The sequence below is a fragment of the Mixophyes fleayi genome, chromosome 2 (assembly GCF_038048845.1).
Source record: "Mixophyes fleayi isolate aMixFle1 chromosome 2, aMixFle1.hap1, whole genome shotgun sequence".
In the NCBI taxonomy this organism is placed as follows: domain Eukaryota; kingdom Metazoa; phylum Chordata; class Amphibia; order Anura; family Limnodynastidae; genus Mixophyes; species Mixophyes fleayi.
Window position 1 is genome coordinate 161177712 of NC_134403.1, and position 20732 is coordinate 161198443.

General features: G+C 39.7%; 1 protein-coding gene across 2 annotated transcripts; it reads left to right on the forward strand.

Moving 5' to 3' along the window:
• The first annotated feature begins 1174 nt into the window (after nt 1–1174).
• On the forward strand, nt 1175–18407 carry NXPE3 (neurexophilin and PC-esterase domain family member 3). 2 transcript variants are annotated; one of them, XM_075194901.1, is made up of 6 exons: nt 1175–1488; nt 10735–10931; nt 12534–13288; nt 13893–13966; nt 16623–16820; nt 17824–18407. In XM_075194901.1, exons 2-6 carry the CDS (start codon nt 10839–10841, stop codon nt 18366–18368), a joined length of 1665 nt encoding a protein of 554 aa, XP_075051002.1. In that variant the 5' UTR covers nt 1175–1488; nt 10735–10838; the 3' UTR covers nt 18369–18407. The 2 variants fall into 2 exon arrangements, with proteins under 2 accessions (XP_075051002.1, XP_075051003.1); XM_075194902.1 differs by having other exon boundaries at nt 1175–1416.
• The last annotated feature ends 2325 nt before the right edge of the window (nt 18408–20732 follow it).

Below are 20732 nucleotides of genomic sequence, written 5' to 3' on the forward strand. Positions count from 1 at the left end.
GCATTGCAGTAGAGATCTTCAGATCCCTCTCACCAGTCTTCCCACTCTGCCTTTATGTTAATTTATGTAAATGATATGCGCACCAGCAGTAAAGACTCCAGGGGGCCTATTTATGAAACTAAAAAGTGTGTTCAATCCCTGAAAACGTCAAAATTCTTATTAACTGTCACTGCATTGCAGCAGATACTCTAGATATCTGCTGCTTTGCATATCTCTGTTTTACTGAGCAGTGTATGGGCACTGCTCAGTATCGCTATTTACTAAAGTTTGATAAAAAAAAAAAAGTATCCTTTTAGCATGTTAATGTACGCCAGGTTCATTATCATAATTGAAAAGTTTCAGTGCTGTCAGCTCTGCTCAGAAGAGCTGGGCATCGCATGTTTTGGAGGGATCACATGATCCCTCCTTCACACACCGCTCTCTCTGCCACTGTATAGTGCAGGGATATTTGTGCGCATACCCAAGGTTTTTAGTCGGCGCATGCGTAGCGTACTGGAGTGAGAAAAGGAACCCGTGGATTGCATACTTCTTCGGAAGTGGGGAGGAGGTGGTTAGTAATTGTTGCACTCCACAGGAACAAGTCTTTCGGAACTGCTGTTCATGTTTTACTTTTTTCATAAATATGAGGAATAGTTCAATTCTTATCAATGCAATAAGGATTGAAAACTATTTTTCATTTAATGTGGTGGTTGATAAATGTGCCCCCAGGGCAGTACCCCATGTTAATGTTAGAAAGAAGAGGTCACAGGGACAGCTGCCTATCAGGTGCAGTCTCTACAGGACTTCAGTAGTAAAGTGCCATGTTAATTCATCTGTCATAGGTGCGATGACATAATTAATAGGGCAAATGTCTGAATAAAAATAATTAGTCCTCTGAAACGGTACAGTCATTAAGCAGCTACCTAGGTGCCATGTTATAATATGTGTAATAATGTATTACACACAAAATTAGCAGGTTTTTTTTTTTTTTTTGCTCTTTTAAATCGCCATGCATGAAGCTTTCCAATAAACTAAAGGTCCAATTTATTATGCAATACATTCAATGTAGCAATCTATCACTAAATGCATCCAAAGTCTACCGTCAGTGCTGTGTTCCCTTTTTATATGTCACAATAATCCCTTTACCCCGTTTCCAGCTCCCTCCACCTCGCACTCACACAGGGGAGGAGTCTGTTCCCATACACTGCCTGCAGGGCCTGTGTGTCGTGTGCACGACCGCTAAGTGTTTATTGTTTTCTTTTATTGAATGAACTATCGTACGTACTGAGAGCGGTCCAGTTCTGCAGGGTCTCATGTTAAGACACCGAGCAGCGCCTCGCCGAGCTGGAGGTGGTGCAGCAGCCTGAGTGCAGGAAGAGGAGCATCTGACCCGGCACCAGACATGGCACCTCCTGCCCCAGCACTACTGGTGGAGAGGTGAGCAGGGGCTCTGTGATCACAGCTGTAGTGGCACTGGGGTGCAGCCTTCACATGCTGATGTTTGGATTGGTAAATACACCAACTCTTCATTTAATTACATTTGTATCTTGTTACAATTCATGGTTACTCCGTATTTCTGCCTAGTTTTTATTGGAATTACTATCAGTTATGATGAACTCAAGGAATCATTTCCTGGAGTTCTTTCGTTTGTCTTCAGTAGGGTTTGTTATCTGATCGTTTGTGGATTATGCTGAGCATTACTTTTTTTTTTTTTGTAATCTTGGTCGGTCATTTGTGAAAATCAGTAGTGTGTCTTTGCCTGTAAAACTTGATAATTGAAAAAGGGTTAATCCCAATAGCATGGGAACTGAAGATAATAGAAATAACACTTTTGCATTGTCAGTGATGGAATAATTGAGGACTTGAAACTTAATGATTTCCTAAAAGCATTATTCACTTAACCATGCTTTCTAAGCTCCAGTCACTATTCATAAATTGTAATATTGCTGTGCATATTTATAGCAACAATATGCAGGGTGTTGTAATCTAATTATGGATAACTGACTAAAGAATATTGCCAAAAGCTGTCTTCCTGAGGCGTGATTTTTATTTCTTAAACCCAAGCACATATTTGCTATGATAATTTTACAAGGAGGTGCTATTTTATTAGGTTATTTCTAATATTTTAATTTAATCAAGAAGCAATATGATAACCCCATTCATGGTAGTTTTCATGGTTGGAGGCCCATATAGTCTCAGGAAACCAGTTTAGCATATGCATGTCACAGACCTGACACAGGAGCTTTCAGCTTTGTGGGTCCTGTCGACGTACCTTCCATAGTGTAAGCCAAGGACTGGGTTGCCTACCAAGGGAGCCCCTACCTCCGGGACTAGACCAGATCTGTGTATAATTCAAATGGTATGCGCAAGCTGCATTAGAGGTCACGGGACACCAAAATGAAGGACCAGGTGGAAATAGGACTGGGAACTGCTCAAAGCATTCCCTGTTCCTGGAGGAAAGAGGAACTGTCCTTTCAGTACTCCTGTAGAGCCTGTGGAAAGGAAGGAAAGCAAAGCACAATAACATAGTCTATGAAGACTGTTCAAAAGGCCTCCCCTTTGGATTCAGTTGTTGCTATTACAATGTGTACTTTTCAGACTAAGGGGAAAAAAAATCAGTGTTTCTTCTGCGTAACTGACGCTGCTAGCATGTCTCGTTGCTGGTGTACCTGGGCTGGTAACTCTGGACCTCTTACTATGGATCCGGGTTTCTGTGAATGGGGGGCCCTTTGGCCTATCACATTGACCAGGGCTGCTGGTTAGCAGGCAGAGCGGTGGTACTGGAAACGCTTTGGTCCAAACCTCGGAGACTGCCGAGAGCGGAATAGATTTAGGGTCTAATCTGTAGATCACAGTAATACAGCAATATTGAAGATGTTTTCAAGCAGGTCTTGAAGCAAGATGTTTATTTGCTCTCACACTGGAAGGTACCAGTGTGATCGGGTCAAAATAAAATCAGAATGAACACTTTTCACATACAAGCTAGTTCCTTTTATACATTTCAGACACAGCTATTTTTAGCATCAGGATATACTCTATTTACACAAACATGGATTTACATGCATCACAAAGCTAACAATATTTGCGCTTATCTATGAAATTCAATCTGGACAACAGGCCACACAGTAACGACCCCCTGCTGGGCCTTTGGCCCGAGCAGGCATGACACTTCATCCCAAAACTTCGTTAGCACTTCCTGCTATCAGACTTCCTTGCACATATGCCTAATTGGAGGTTTCCACTAGCAACCTTACAAATCCTAAACAATGACACTTCCATACTAAATACATCCCAATATACACAAGACCTCCATCCACAAAGGCCTATTGTATCAGATATATGCATCAGAAATAAGGCATATCCTTCAGTAAGGTGAAAACAGGAAAAAACTGTTTCTACCCTGGTCTCAGAAATAACGATTTCTTATCTCAGAATATATACAATATTAAAAATAAGTGCATTGGCAATTTATATAAATCAGCGCCCTACGCTATTTCCCTTAAATAAATTGATACCATAAGTTATTTTTGAGTGATCCATTCACAGACACCATGGATAGAAGGATGGAGAGTTGTTTTCATTGGGAAACACATTGAAGTCCGATGTGGCCTCGCTGACCTGAGCGCTCAAATTGTGGGGAGAGACATTCCATCCATATGTCCAACAAAAGGTGAACAGCCAATACCTGTAAAAAATAAAAAGTATTGAGGTTATGTAGAGAGCCATTGAGCACTTGTGTGAAGCATTTTTGGAGACCATTGCTTTCTCAGCAAGGTCAAGGACAGCAGCAGTGACAAGGTGAGCCCTCTGATTCCCTCCTTGGGCAGCAGATGCGAAGTCAAAAATTAGTCTAACCAAACTCCCATTTCAAGGGTCCCTGCTCTTCGAAGACAACTTAGACACTGTGATACAGAAGTCTTCTGGGGGTAAATCTAACCGCTTGCCACAAGATCGGAGGTCAAAATACTTCCACTCTTTCTTGTCTCGTCAACACTTCAAAGAGGTGAAAAATTAGAAGCCAGGAAGAAGTTACACCAGACAGAACATTGCTACTACATCCAAACAGCCTTTTTGAGCATTCAGAAGAAGGGAAGACAAATCGGAGGACTCCACAATGACTATTGTCAGAAACAGTCCCCATTAACATACTGTAGGTAGGGTGCAGAATTGCACATTGTGCAGAAATATGGACACCCTCTATCACAGATTAATGGGTTTTGGACATTGTAAGAAAGGGATACAAGATAGTTCCATCAGTATTCCAGGGGAAACTTGTTTGTTCAATCCAAGACCCATCAACCCCAGTTGACTTGGGAGTCTTCTACAACAACCTGCAAACTTTAAGGAAAGCTCATGGTATTTCTCTTGTTCTGTCAGATCAGCAGGCAATAGGTTTTTATTTCAGACTCTTCCTCATCAAAAAGTCTTCAGGGGCCTTACGCACGATTCTAGACTCAACAGTTTTGTCCATGCCAGACACTTTTGTACGGAGTCTGTGAATTCTGTCCCCACGGCCTTCAGGGATGGGGATTTTTTTTACATAGACCTTCAGGATGCCTATTTTCCTACTCCTTTTTTTCCACAGGAAATTCCTTAGGTTTTGGGTCACAAGGGAACACTCTCAGTTCACCTGCCTGCCCCGGCATAGCAACTCACGAGAACTTTTACAAAAGTGCTAGTTACAAGAACATCTTTAGATTGTAATCAGGACAAAAATAATCTCATGCCATCACAAAAATAGAAGTCTGGGAGTCCAGATAAACAAATTATCTGTATCAGAGAAAAGGTGTATTAAGATCCAGTCCCCTAATACAGAGCTATCACCAAACAACGATAAAGAAATGACATTGGTGGTTCTTGTTATGGTGGAGAAAAATATTCACAACAATCAGTCTGTTAGCTGGTGGCAAAGTCCAAAATTAAAGACAACATGAGTGTCAGTTTAACTACCACAATGGGTAAAACACAATGGATTCTGGTATCGTAGACTATGGAGCTCACCTTCAAGTACAAATAAGATTAGGAACGTGGTCACGAAACACAAAAAAACTCACATAAATGTCTCAGAATAGAGAGCAGCGTGAAAGGCAGTTTACAGAGGAAGAACAATGATTTCAAGCACCACTCTCCTTTTAAAGCTTCCAGTATTCTAACTCAATCAGCATGACAGTGTTCTCCAGCCTTGTTCTTGTCAATGTTCCCACCTGTGTTAACGAGAGACTCACTGACCTGATGTCAGCTGGTCCTTTTGTGGCAGGGCTGAAAAGCAGTGGAAATGTTGTTCATTGTCATGGCAAAGAGGGACTTTGAAATTAATTGCAATTTATCTGATCACTCTTCATGACATTCTGGAGTATATGCAAATTGCCATCAAAAAAACTGAGGCAGCAGACTTTGTGAAAAATAATATTTGTGTAATTCTCAAAACTTTTTGCCATGAGTGTACATGCCTTCTTAGATACCTAGCTAGCTTCAGAGGAATTGATTATTTGATTCTGTGACGAAACGAGTTTAACACCTTAGCCAACCTGTCCTTCGGTTCTCACAATATGTGGATTATAGCATGTACATTTTATAGCCATTGCTTTTGTTCCCCAGCTCAACAGGGTATAACTGCAGTGTCTAATTACATGTGGATAAGTAGACATTGTAGCTCATTGTAAATATGTATATTGTTTATTGTATCTTGTTGATATGGCAGTGAAGTTGTTATTCATTGGGGGGTATTCAATTGTTAGCGTTAACGAAAAAAATCGAGCGCTCAAAAAATATTACCGTTTATACGGTAATATTGCATGCGAAAAGCGTTAATACGGTAGTTTACTCGCGGAATTTCAGCCTGCCGCTCAGGGAGCAGCGAGCTGAAATTCCGCGAGAATTACCGTATTAACGCTAAGATTTTTTGAGCGCTCGTTTTCCCCCGTTAACGCTAACAATTGAATACCCCCCATTGTGCTTAAAGTGAAGCTAGGTGGGTTATGGGTAGGGATCAGGTTGCAAGATACTGGTGAGTGGGAAGGCTAATTAGTATCCATTGTTCTCCCAAGACAACTCCAGGCATTTGGTCTACGATCTAGAGTTTCTGAGGAAGTGCACCTTCCATAGAAACTGGGGGGGGGGGGGGGGGAGTGATGTTCATTCTGGGTGGGAATTGATGGCTGGAAGCTGCAGGGTGGCTGGTGGCTCTACCAGTGAAATACATCGGCAGATCCATGGGTCGTTAAGTCTGTATAGCCAGGTGATTGTGACTCCTTGAACTATTGGGGCAAGGGACAGAGTATGTGGTAAACCTGCCTGTCATTTATTTACTATGTGTACGTAATATTCTAGTGGGTTTTTTTATTGCAATAAATGTACTGTTGTACTTTTCTAACTGCATTTGTCTTAGTGACTAATAAGAACCTTAGAAGGTACTGAGTAGGCTTCCCTGACCTAGGAAGGCACCCGGGGGTGGCCAGCCAGAGTGAAGTGGGTAGAATTGGGCCAGAAACCCCAGTATCTTCATAGATTCTTCCAAGCAGTGAAGAGGATCAATCCCTCTTTTAGGTGATATGTGGCTCTGAAGGACCTCAATTTAGTTTCAACCCTCTGATATCTGATCTTTGTGAACCACTCCAAGAGGTTCCTCTGAGATTGATGACACTGACATGGAATTCAATTAGTCACAATGTGTCTTCAGTCCGCAGAGACACATCACGTCAGAGTTTTTACAAAAGTCACTGCTCATTTTCTTCTCCGTCCCATAGCGATGCAAGGAGAAAATGAGCAGAGATTTGTTACCAAGTTGGCCGGCAATGTGCGCAGCCAGACATCAAGCTGATGTCCAGTGGCAAATTGAATTCTCTCCTAAAGGTGATGTTTCTAGTGATTAAGGGTTCTGGCCGCCCTAGGCTAATACGGCCGCAGCCCCCCCCCCCCTCCTCCGAATATATAGGTGTATAGGAACACTCCTGAATATGAATGTTCAGGTGTATTCTCCAACATTCAAATTTAGACAGATTGTGCCATTGTCTCTTACCTGTCCTTGCTCTTCTCTCTTGCAACTTTGTTATCCTCTCGTTGGCTTCTGGAAAGTTGGCGTCCTTTTTTGAAAATGCAAAAATGTATTATAATGCAAACCCTGAATGATTAGGCCCTTTAGTTAAAACAAAACACTCCATTATGGCCAGCTAAAAGTACCCCATTGGACAGGCATATATAAGCAATATCTGAATATTTGTTGTCAATCAAATACAAACCTCTACCAGCCCCATCTCACTAATATTTAGTATTCTAGTGATTGCTGAGACCACCCATGTGACCACCACACAATCATGAGATTCTGCCCCCCAAAGCTGCTCTATTTTTTAAAAAGCCCCTGCAGCCATTTTCCTTAACCACAACCCCCCCCCCCACAGCCATTTTCCTTAACCCCTGCTGCAGCCATTTTCTTTACCTCCCACCCTGCATCCATCCCCCTTGCAGCTATTTTCCTTACCTCCACTCTGCTAGCTAGCTATCCCCCCCGTCACATCAAAACTCCCCCAGTCACATATATCAGCCCCCCTCCTCTGCCCTCCTTCATACATATCAACCTCTCTACCTCCCTATAGATTTTCATGGCAGCCCCCCCTCCCACCCTATAGATTTGTATGACAGCCCCCCTCTCCCTCCCTATACATATGCATGACAGTCCCCCCTTTCCTTCCCTATAGATATGCAGGGTAGTCCCCCCCCCTCCCTATAGATATGCAGGGTAGTTCCCCCCCTTCCTATAGATATGCAGGGCAGTCCCCCCCCTCCCTATAGATATGCAGGGTAGTCCCCCCCCCCTCCCTATAGATATGCAGGGTAGTCCCCCCCCCCTCCCTATAGATATGCAGGGTAGTTCCCCCCCCCTCCCTATAGATATGCAGGGTAGTTCCCCCCCCCTCCCTATAGATATGCAGGGCAGTTCCCCCCCCCCTCCCTATAGATATGCAGGGCAGTTCCCCCCCCCCTCCCTATAGATATGCAGGGCAGTTCCCCCCCCCTCCCTATAGATATGCAGGGCAGTTCCCCCCCCTCCCTATAGATATGCAGGGCAGTTCCCCCCCCCCCTCCCTATAGATATGCAGGGCAGTTCCCCCCCCCCCCTCCCTATAGATATGCAGGGCAGTTCCCCCCCCCTCCCTATAGATATGCAGGGCAGTTCCCCCCCCCCTCCCTATAGATATGCAGGGCAGTTCCCCCCCCCCCTCCCTATAGATATGCAGGGCAGTTCCTCCCCATAGATATGCAGGGCAGTTCCCCCCTTCACTTACCTGTAGTTGTGTCAGCGTCGCTCCTCTCCTCAGATCAGCAGATAGGAAGTGAAGACGTCCTGCTTCCTGTCTGCTGCACAGAAACAGGCAGCCTGGCGATTGGCTGTGTGTTGCTAACCACTGACCACCAATGCTTTTGATCGTCGAGCCCTCCACCCCCCCGCGGTGACCCCCCCCCCCCCCCCCCCCCCGCGGCGATCCCCAGCGGCGACCCCCCCCTCCCCCACCCCGAAAAAAAATGAATGAAGAAAAAAAAAAAAACTAAAAAAAAAAATAATAATAAAATTTTTTTTTAAAAAAATAATAAAATAAATACCCACAGTGCAGCGCCCCCCGGGACCCAGCGCCCCAGGCTGCAGCCTGGTCAGTCTAGTGGTTAATCAGGCCCTGCCTTCACTAGTCATTATCGCCTGGATGTCTTATCTTCTATTAACTCCGTTTGCGAGGCATGGTCTAAAAATGGCCATTGAATGCATTCGTGATTATGCAGCATACATGGATGATCTGTTATTTTGTAGCCCTCCTTAATTTTGCTTGGGTACATCTCATTTATAATGACTACCATGGAAGATTGAAGAGGAAAAATAGTGAAATATAGTTACTATTAATTTTTATTCCTTGAATTACTCCATGGCAGCCCAGTTTTCCATTATATATGGTCTCGGGGCATAATTGTTTTTTTTATTCTGTCTACCTAAACTAGAAGGGGACTTAATTATTTTTCTGTGACTGTGTAGAATTATTGTATTTCTAAGGCGTCCTAAAGAAAAGTACTTTAAGCTACCAGAGTTGTAAACCCATTTATTAGCACAGAAACCCTTGTAAAACTATCCTTGGGTGTCAGTCTTTTGGGGAGTGGACTGAGAAACTGTCCACTTCTGCTGTTTCCTGCCACAGAATATACTACGTAAGTGTTCTGTTTTCTGTCACTTTTATCCCTCTTATTGTGTAATTGTTATTGCATTTATTTCATGTCATTTAGTTTTTTTCTTATATCCAAAGTGCTGTTCTTTTTTAAAAAAAAACCCATAACATTTTATTTTATTAACAGCATCAGAAGTGTACAAACAAGACAAAAAACCATGTACCTTTTAATATTAAATATACAATATAAGTTTGACCTTGTAAGTTAACAATTCCATAAACCTTTTAAAATGAGAAATATTGCTTGGCTGTGCTAACCCTTTGGTAAGTGTTAACGCTTTAGTTACCAGAGAGGATAGCGTGTGCCAGTGTATACATTTGTGTAACAGTGTTATATTGTTGTGTATGTATGTGATAGTACGGATGTGCTTATATGGTTGTGTATGATGTGCTATGGGGTATGATTGAGCCAGATCTGTAACCTGTGTGATGGGTGAATGTAAGATTGAGTGATGAATTTATTTTTTTTAACCCTTTGCAGTAGTATCCAAGTCACAGACGTGTGTTTGTGCCAGTAGTCAGTGCATATGAGTTAATGTTTTTGCACATTACTGGTATCTGACACTCTGACAATACATTTGAATGGCTTTTGTTAACATTCCTGAAGCAAACATCACTCACTTCAGAAAAGCGTGGGTTACGGGCCTCATATGAATACCATGGGGAAGTTCTGTTTCTTGCTCCAAGTAGTGTTACTACAATCTAAGCTACAAGTATACTTGACAAAAAAATATTTTTTATTCAGAGACTTGGGGTACCCACACAGACCAATTTTACCACCGCCGACTCATTGTGATGACTAACACAGCAAAGTCTTTGTTTTAAAAACTGCACAGATGCATGCCACTAGATAGCACAGAACACATGTATGCAAGTAAGATAGACTATAAAATGGCACTATATGTACGGTAAGCATTAAAAGCAGCTCTATGTATTTAATGTTACATTTTTTTAAAAATCCATATATTTAGTAATAGTTATACTGTTAAGAGTTGTTCATGTACTTTATAATGTACATATTTTTTCTGATGTGACCAAATTGCACATGTGCTTGTGTGTATACTGCAGTGTGTTCTGTCTGCCTAGGTAAGGCAAGTACCGTTTAGGCAGAGCGTACGTAGAGCGCACCTAGATTCAAATCAAACAGCATCTTGAGATCTGCTTCGATTTGAATACGGTCGGAACTACGCTCAAGTTCCATACTTTTTTTTTTTTTTTTTTTTTTAAATGCAGCTTGTGTGCAATTCTGCACACACAATTTTTCTGTGTTGCTGTATTACACATGATTTTTACCAGTAAATGTTCTGGTTCAATTTAAAAAAAATAAAAATTATGCTTGCATCCAGATTTTGGGAGTCCTTTCTGTTTAATGTTCATGTATGCACATTTTCACAAAATTCCTAAAATTATATTAGTTCCTGAATTTTATGGTCTTTGTTCATCTAAATTTTACTTTATCATTGTTTAAGTAAAGTTGGAATGTTATTAAATCCCTTTTATCGGAAAAAAAAAAGCCAAAATCAATTCTATTATGGTCTCTCATTAACAGATTAAAAGGCATCCGAGAGACAAGTTTGGATGACTGGAGCTATGACTGAGCCAGGCCATGTCCAACCTGGAGTATAATATGGATGCGGGAGCAATTACTGGAAAATGTGGTGCACCTTGTACATGTTCCAGATATGCTTTGTGCTTCTTTCCCTGTTAGCTGTCCTGGTGCTGGTTAGTAACATTCACATGGTAGAGGTAAGTGGAAGGGAGGCTATTTTAGATTGTGAACAAGTTAGTTTAACTAACATCATACATTATTCACATAGTTCCTCCATGTGATCTAAATTAGGCTGTGAGGATAGTAATGACTCTGTAACATATGTCCCGTTAGTTTAAGAGGAACATGGGGTGTTGTGGCCAACTTTTGTCCACAAAGGGGCGCAGTATCCAACAGAATGGGTAAGAATAACAATACAGTCACCTGGACAATAATAAATTTAGTAGTATTAATAAATCGTGCTTAAAAACAATACACATCTATTAGTTAATACTGACTAGGCGCCCACCTATGATATGAAGATCACAATAGCCTCAAACATGTAATAACAACATAGATTGTATATATCATATACACTGTGGTCCGGACCACATACAGAGGCTAAAAGATATAATCTGTGTATCAGCTTCTTGATACAGACAAAAATGTTGTACAAACTCCCGGACTGTGCCGAATCAACTCCTTATGATAGTGAGTGCTCCTCACGCATATAAATGCATATACAGGCTCATATATCTCTTGATTGAAGCACTGGCAGTTATGCTAGCCTTGCTAGCTAGAGTCACAAATCAATAAACACGCTCAGGTGTGTAGTTTAACATCCAGTTGGTAGTACAATGGAACAAACCAGTTTAGACACTTTAATGTTAAGCGTCTCTGTAGGAGTTATCTCGATTTGTTTGGTGTTAATAATAATGAGCCTCATAAAATGAATCCTGATTCTGTGGTGCTCGAATTATCTGCAATAATAATTATTATTCCATATTACTTGTTTGTTTTTCGGTAGATACAAATATTTACCATAGGGAGCTTCGGTCAAACAATACATACTATTGATTTATGATCCTTAGCGCCTGAATACATTTTTTGTTGTTTTGTCACACAAACATGTATCTCCCTTCAACCGCATGCACCCATTCACAACACACACCTTGCTTCCTAAACCTACTGTGTTCTATACAGTGCCCCATGCAGTTTCTTCTCCCACAGCTCCAGTGCACCAGCTGCCCACCTACTACCTACTCTGTACCTATCCCTCCTACAAAACTACTGAAATGAAGTCGTACTATAATTGAAAAGAATGGAGTTGTAATTTTCTTGTCCGTAGGGTTTGATTGGTGCACTTTACTATTAATTTATTATCTGTAAAATGTTGGATGAATAGTAGAATAATTGATAGCATACCAGTTATATTTATGGATAATTATTACCTTTTTTTCATTTGCTCTGTTACTTATGGCAAGATTAAAGGAAATCCTGGTAACTTAAAACTCTAGATTTCAGGATGGTTCTACCAGTTGCCGCAGGTAGTGCTTTAACCAACACACATAGAATCATTACAAATAGCAGAGATGTCAGAGCACTGCTTGTACAGACACATACATATCTGCAGTTTGTCACCATAGTATAGAGTGCTTTGCTAATTAATGTCAACTTCCTATCATCGGTGTGAACTGTGGGTAAATACTTTAAATCCCTTATTTGCATTATAAATACTTCTTTATAGGTAGTGTGAAGATGTTCATGGTTTTATTACTATATTGAATGCCTTTCAACATCAGATTAATTTTCTTTGGCAGCATCTTAATCACAGGTCAGACCAGGGGTCAGGATGGACCAACGTGGACGGTAATGCAATTCATCCCCTGTCGCCAGTAAGCAGAAAACACTTTTGTGACTATCATCATCAAATCCTCTCTCAGTCTGAGCATGAAGAAGAACAATACTTACTTAAAGCTGTAGAGTGGCCTGGTCCACCACATGGCAAAATCATTTTCCTAAAGAGCTCCGATGCTGCACATAGCCGCTTTGTAATCTTACAGTCTCAGTCACAGTTTAAGGTGGGGGATGTAATGGAAGTGCTAGTCAGAATGCATGATTTTGAAGGGAATCCAAAGCTATACGGAGGAGACTATTTGCAAGCAAGAATTTACACCCCTTTCCTTAAAGCTGGTGCAGTAGGAAAAGTGACGGATCATAAAAATGGATTCTATAGTGTGTACTTCACTTTACTTTGGCCAGGAAGCGTGACTGTTTCAGTGACTTTGGTTCACCCAAGTGAAGGGATCCAAGTCCTTCAACGCTTACGTGAACAGAAATCAGACAGAGTCTACTTTAAAAGTTTGTTCCGATCTGGTAACACTTCAGAAACCAAAATGTGTAATGTTTGTCTGCCTAAGAAGCTGCCAGTGTGTAACTTCACGGACCTGAAGACAGGTGAACCATGGTTTTGCTACAAGCCTGACAAGTTACATTGCGCAAATCGAGTAAATCATGCTAAAGGAGGCTACTTGAAAAACCTTTTGACCTTCCATGAAAACATGTTCTTTCAAAGGTATTGAACTAAGGTGGTGGTATACATTCCATTGGTCTCTAAAGCTATAGGGCCTGATTCATTAAGGTACTTAGGCAAGAAGTTTCTTACTTATGTTTCCTGGACAAAACCATGTTAAAATGCAAGGGGTGCAAATTAGTTTTCTACTATGCACATAAGTTAAATACTGTCTGTTTTTTCATGTAGCACACAAATATCAACTTTAAATTTCAGTGTACAATTAAGCTATCAAGTATTTGTGTGCTACATGTAAAAACAGACAGTATTTAACTTATGTGCAAAATAGAAAACTAATTTTCACCCCTTGCATTGTAACATGGTTTTGACCAGGAGACTTAAGTAAGAAATATGTTGCCTAAGTTCCTCAATTAATCAGGCCCATTATCACTAATTGCATATGATGTACATATGGATGGATATATCATGGTAAAGCAAGGAACTTGATTTTGGACAGTTTTGTAAATGTAAACACTAGCCAACCGGTTATTTCATTCCTTTACATGCATTGCTTAATTCCAATGATCTGTTTTGTCTATTCTACAAATGTTTAAATGTTCATCTAAAATAGTTACATTTTTTTTTAAATTATTATTATTTCTTTAAGCGGCGTGAATATCAAAGTACCAATTTGGGCAAGTGGCCCTGATACAGTGTCTGTGCACCCTTGGAAAATCAAAGGTAAATTAACCTATTATTAATAATTTCTTTTCATAACAAGTTTATTTTTTTTATATACTTTACACTTTTTTTTTTCTTTTTCATGGAATAAGTGTATGTTTTATATAGTTATATTAGTAATCTAGTTATTTTAGTGAGTTATTTGCTAGTGTTTATCATAATTTTATGTATTCAGCATAATAAGATGTTTTGTTTTTTTCATTTTACTGATTTAGGTAGCTTGCATGCTTGTTAATGTTACTTATTACCTAGTATATGAATTTAATTAATGGTTTGGTTATCTAAATATGTCTCATGTACATACATTTTAAAGAACTCTGTACAGCAAGACCAGTGGCACAGTCACAATCTCTGTGTATAAACCTATAGATGAGTAGCATGTCCAGAGTCCCCTCAAATAACTACAGTTCAATAATAATTAGGCTACCAACAAAACTGCAGATGCCAAATACTAGCAGAAACGTGAATATGTACAGCGCTGTGGAATTAGTGGAGCAATATAAACAGCTGATGATGATAATAGTACAAAATGTACTGACCTACACATGTTTAGGAATGTTTCTTTTACATTGGCAGATGTGGCTTAGTTTATAAGTATTGTATCTCCAAATATTAAGTAAATTTGTAAAAGATGTTTGTGAAGTACAAATCGAAAGTTCCTGGTTCTTGCATGAAACTCTGTAGTTGAAAGAGTACCGTATAACTCACCTGGTGAAACATGGGTGAGTGACCTTGGCTAACATCGTCCATAGTCAGAGTTTAGGGAAATATACATACAAGTTTCATGGCAGAGCTTGTTATAGATGCATAACTGCTGGTCCTCAGGCAAGATAGCAATTTATAATAACTGAATTTATCAAGTAAGGAAGACTGGGCAAGCAAGGAAGTAGGAGGATCACTCACATGTCTTGCGTATCAAGGTTTACTGGGCAGAGATATAAGTCAGAGAGAGGGAAGATACTCCTGATTCCAAAAGGCAATGCATCAGTTATCAGATGAATACAACATAACATTAGAACTGTTGCTATAAAATATATAAATGATTTAGTTTAAAGAGTACTCAAATAAACGCAATAATAACAGTTTGACTTTACAAACTGTTTTTATATAATTTTATAATATTGGGTTTCATTAGCTTAGGTCTCATTTCAGGAATTTAGTTACAGTATTTTACTACGAACCTTGAGACTGTTCACTTATATTATTAATATTAAACTCCATGTTCTATTAATCAGAGCTCTATACGAATGACCAACATGACTTCTGAGCTTGAGAACTGGTAAGGAACAATGTCATGAGATGCCGAGTATCAATGGTCAGCAATAGCTATTTGTGAAAATTCTTATTTAATATAAAAGGGAAGATGCATAGTCTGTGGGTGATGGAAGAGCGGTAATAGACTAACAAGATAACTAATCTGTGGATACTTTTGGCGCAGGACCTCAGATAAGCCACAGCCAGAGTTAAGTCTATCGTAATTGGAAAAAGCATTTTAGGGAATGCACTTTGAATATTAATATATCTAGCTATTGATTACTAAATGGAGAAGGGACATACAAATTGACAATTACCAATATCGGTAAGAGGAAGAAGAATAGTAGGAGTAGGTGGAGTGTAAGCACCAATTCACACACAGTTTATGGGTAACTCCAGTCTAGCCAAATAACTGTGTTTTTTACAAGAGAAATAATTATGTACAGGTCTTAAACAATATGGTATCATAAAACAAGAGAGAATGTAAAACATTTTCAATCATTTATGCCTTAATATTATGAGACGATGAAAACAATAATCAGAGCAGCAAATATGTAAACTTCTGAAAAATAAGCATTCTCCAGCCCCACACATCTAGGTATGGACAAACAGCTGGACTACCGCTTCTATTGTCCAACCATTGATGTGCATTCATAGCAGGAGAAAGAGATGAAGTGTGATTTGCTGTCAGCAGGAAACCTTCGCTTAGCAGTGTATTACATAGCATTGGGCAGCTGCAAATCAGTTATTTCTTCACCACTTGGAATTTCTTTTAGACCTCAGCAGTAGTGGTGTAGCTCCTGGTCTGGAAGGCACAAAGCCATAATAGCTAAGTGTAAGATGTTATGGGGGATTACAATACCTAAGGGTTTGTCTGTGTACATTCTTAGAGACAACAAGACAAATATACAGAGTACGTTTCCATTCCTAAGTGAACTACTGCGGTAAAAATTGTAGTTCCCTTATTTCCTCTCTACACTGTAGAAAGGAAGTAAGGGAAATTACAGCTGTAATTTTTGTACATTTGTAATTATATCTGTGAAGTGGGTACAAGAAATATATGCTCAATAATTAGAGTTATTTCAACTGCAGGCCCAATATCTCTAAAGAGTAAAAAAAGAAAAACAATTGCCCACACATTCAAAATAAGAATGTCAACGTAAAACAGGGAAACTCGTAGTCACCACTAACAGTCCCATTAGTTCTGCAAGTCATGCTGTGACAGTGCCTCTTTTTTACATTTGTAATTATGGACTGTTTGTTACATAATAACTGCAATAAATAGCACTTCCCAACATTGACACTTCCCTGGTGACTAATTTCTATATCTAAACAGTTGCACAAAGAACATGGAAATAAAATGTGTATGCTATTAATTGTCATACTCTCTCTTGATTTTTAGACAAAGATTTCCCACGTAGCTCCAAGTTTCTTCCATCAGGTTATTATTACAGAAATCAGTGGGTGTCTGGGAGATCCGTTGTATGGCAGTTTGACAATCCTTCCGATGTCACGGATTGTCTACAAGGGAAAGTGGTGCATTTGTTTGGTGATTCTACAATAAGGCAATGGTTTGAATATCTGACCGATTTTGTGCCAGGTAATTTTATTGGCCTGTTTTTTTAGTTGTCATTCCTTTTTATGTTTTCATTCTTTCAGTAGTGAAGTGAACAGCAGTGTAACATTTATTTTGAAGAGCAGTGATAGACCCAAAAAATGTAAATATAAGTTAATATGACCGAACATAGTTAAAATACGGCACATAGTCATCAATTCAAGACAATGTGTTATTTGTTTTGTTTTTCTTGAAGTTTCCAAATGTAGTATCAATCTCTTAAATTCAGTCTAGATAGTCAGGTGACACTCATGTTTTATTGAGAATTGCAAATGTCAGCTAAACCTATATTAGAATTCTTCTTAAGTGTGTTTTGCCATAGAGAAGACTAAGAAGATAAGTACCCAAGAACAGGACTTTCCCTGCCACTTACTGAAACGCACACATTTTAACCCTTAGTAACTGATTTCACTTTCATGTTTAGGAGAATTGCTGGTTTCACAGGGAATATCTTTTTTAGAATATCTTTTTTTAGGAGTACCAAATACTAAATGGAGTACCAAATATGTGATCTATTGCAAGTTATCTTATTATTGGAGTGTAGAGGTGCCTTTGATTGGCCACATAACTTAATGATGCCAGTGATTTGTGAGCATTGGGATCCTTAAGCGATTTTTACCCTTCGTACCATACAAAACAATGAGAGTACTGATCTAAGCCAGTGTTCATTTTGTCTGATCCTATTTTGTTCTTCTTTTGGAGTGTGACTAGCACATTTGTAACATTATACATTTGCTCTCATTGTAAACTATGCATGAGCTGATTGTTGTGGTTCAATGTCAATGTTGCAGCTTAATGTTAGCAATAACAGAACAGAGGTTATTGAACACTTCCCACTTAAACTCGTGAAGTCATGAATAGATGTCTCTATTTTATGCACCTAGTTACTTAAAAGAGGGGGATCTATTTGTGTTCGAGTTACAAAAATGACTAAAAAAAATATGTAAGGTAAAACTGAAAAATAATTTTATTTTCTCTTCTATTTTAGAGCTTAAGCCATTTGACCTTGGGAGCCCTAAAAATGTTGGACCCTTCTTATCCATTGATATGGATCATAATATAATGTTAAAATTTCGTTGCCATGGGCCACCTATTCGCTTCTCAACAGTTTCCAGCAACGAGCTCCGCTATATCGCAAATGAACTGGATGGTATAGTTGGAGGACAGAACACTGTAGTAGCCATAACCATCTGGTCTCACTTTAGCACCTTTCCCGTGGAGGTTTATATAAGGCGCCTCAGGAATATACGAGCAGCTGTCCAACGCCTACTGGAACGTAGTCCAAACACCGCTATTATCATTCGCTCTGCCAATGTCCAGGAACTGGGACCTGAAGTGAGCCTTTTCAATAGTGACTGGTATTCATTGCAGCTTGACACTGTAATGAGATCTATGTTTGCAGGACTTCACGTAAAAATTGTGGATGCCTGGGAGATGTCACTTGCCCATTATCTCCCACATGCTTTACACCCTGATCGTGTCATTGTGAAGAATCAGATAGATGATTTTTTGTCATTTGTGTGCCCCAACTGAATATTCATTTCAGTTGAGTAAATACATTTTATTTTTCTAGTAGTAGTTTGGATTTTGGTCTAGAAAGTCCCCAGAACTTCTCCAAATATGTAGCTGTCCAAACTAGTACTTTAATTGTCTTAACATTTTTTTTTTGCTGTGTAGCACAGCAATTCTACAGTACAGTAATTCAATAAGAACTTTGATATTGAAAGCACCTTTCCATATTCTAAGTAGAGAAAGCAGTATTACAGGTATGTTTAAGGCAACAGTCCCAATTTAAGCAGGACAGTCCTGATTTTAGCGCTCTGTCTCGACTGGGCACATGTGTGTCCCGTGAGTGGGATTGCCCTATGGGGGCATGACATTACTGCCTTAACAAGGTGGTCATGCCCCCATTTTGCCATTGCCACTCACCTTTTCCCACTGGTGGGTACAGACTAGGGATGGGACATCGAAAGAAAACATTGGTTGTACCAATGTTTTAAACATTGGTTACAAAACATTATTTAGTCCTAAACATTGGTTCTAGAACCAATGTTTCTATTTTTTAAGTAAACTGGCTTCTTGAACCTATAATACACCAATAAACATCTGAAATCATCCTTATGTTTTAAATGTAGGCTTATAGTGTGTATATATACACAGATGGTGCAAACGTTATAAAGATGTGCACATTTTTTAGAACTAGAACATGTTTTTGGGGTAAGGCAAACCTGTTATTGAAGAAAAAACAACACGAAGCAGTAACAATAACAAGTAGAACTGTAATGACACAGGTGTGCTTATCAGTGTTTGTTTTTCCTGCAGATCAACCTGGGACAGGAGTCTGCAGCACAATAGGGTGTTTGCTCTCAAGGTGGCACTTTAAAATTTATGTGCTCGCTGCAGTATCTGCAAATAGCTGTCTTGTGCTCATCCTCAGCTTTCCTATCAAAGTGTTACCACAAATGACTTTTGGGTTGTGGAATTTTATTTTTTTATACAACACTAGTGACAGACTAACGAATAAAGTAGTGTGGTGGTTTGCACTTTACTGCTGGTGGATCCTGATGGTAGCAGCCAGTGGTACAATACAATACCTTAATGTCCTTCCTCTCCAAGCCCTGATTCGATCTCCACAGGCACAAACAAGTCACACTGGCAGACTCCCACTCCTCTCCTTCGCGTGTTTGAAAAAGTGTAGATGTTGCCTATAGCAACCAATCAGATTCTAGCTGTCATTTTGTAGAATGCACTAAATAAATGAAAGCTAAAATCTGATGTTTCTATAGGTAACATCTCCACTTTGCAAACCCTCAGTTTAGTAAATATACCCGGAAGTCTCACACAGTCTCTTTCTCTTTTCCTCCAGACATCACTCTCTCAGCCTGAGCCTCTTCTTTCATTTATTTTTTTTTGCTCTCTTCATTCATACACTTTGTATTCACTTTCCAGTCTGCCTCTCTTTCTCACGCCACTGCTCCTCACCAATGACGTTACTCCAGACTCACTGACACCGCCTGGTCTATCTCATGCAGCAAACACAGTGACTGACACTGTCACTAACTGCTTAATTACCAATAGCTGCCAGCCAGTCTGCCCCCATGTCCAATGTGCTGCTGCTGATTGGCTGACCAAAGAGTCTTTCACTCTCAGCCACCACCCCACCAGCAGCAGCCAGTTCAATATGTCTTTTGTCAGACTAGAGTCAGACTCACTTTAGTTGTGATGAAGACAGAGAGAGCCAGTCAGCAGGCAGTCCAAAGCACCACAGTGTAATTAAAAAAGACAACTAAAAAAAAATAATCTAGCGATGGTGAGGAAACATTGGATCCTCACCATTGCAGGATTAAACATCGAACATTGGAACCATCTAACCAATGTTATTGATGAAACATCAAATGATTCCCATCCCAAGTACAGACAGGAGGTATGTTTAAGTGGAATTACAGATGTCGCAGTTCCATTTGTAGCCAACAAGTGGTGACACAGAGCCAAACCATTGTGTTTGTTTTAGATCCTTATAGTGGTTTTCTGATGTAAAGAGTCAGTTTAGTTTCAGACATTGTGATGTGCAATTGCCCCTTAAAAACCCTGCATCTGCCTCAACTGCTGATTATTATTAACATTTATTTAGCACCAGCATACTCCGTTACACTTTACAATTGGAGACAAATACAGTAATAAAACAAGACTGTGTATTAAGTTAGATAAAGCAGTAAGAGGGTCCTGCTCTCAAGCTTACAATCTGTCTACAGTATTATTATTATTTATATAATGTCAACATATGCCACAGTGCAGAACAAATTGTTATGCGTCAAGAAAAATATGCAGATTAGGTTAAAGGGGTTTTACACATAAGCTGCATTATATGTCAGCCGCTGGTTTTGACAGCGTTTGGCC

Bases quoted from the DNA above. Each gene is read 5' to 3' on its own strand.
- NXPE3 (XM_075194901.1), top strand. From the start codon at position 10,839: ATGTGGTGCACCTTGTACATGTTCCAGATATGCTTTGTGCTTCTTTCC. The intron at 13,967-16,622 runs GTAAATTAACCT...CTTGATTTTTAG, and splicing joins GCACCCTTGGAAAATCAAAG to ACAAAGATTTCCCACGTAGC. The intron at 16,821-17,823 runs GTAATTTTATTG...CTTCTATTTTAG, and splicing joins TCTGACCGATTTTGTGCCAG to AGCTTAAGCCATTTGACCTT.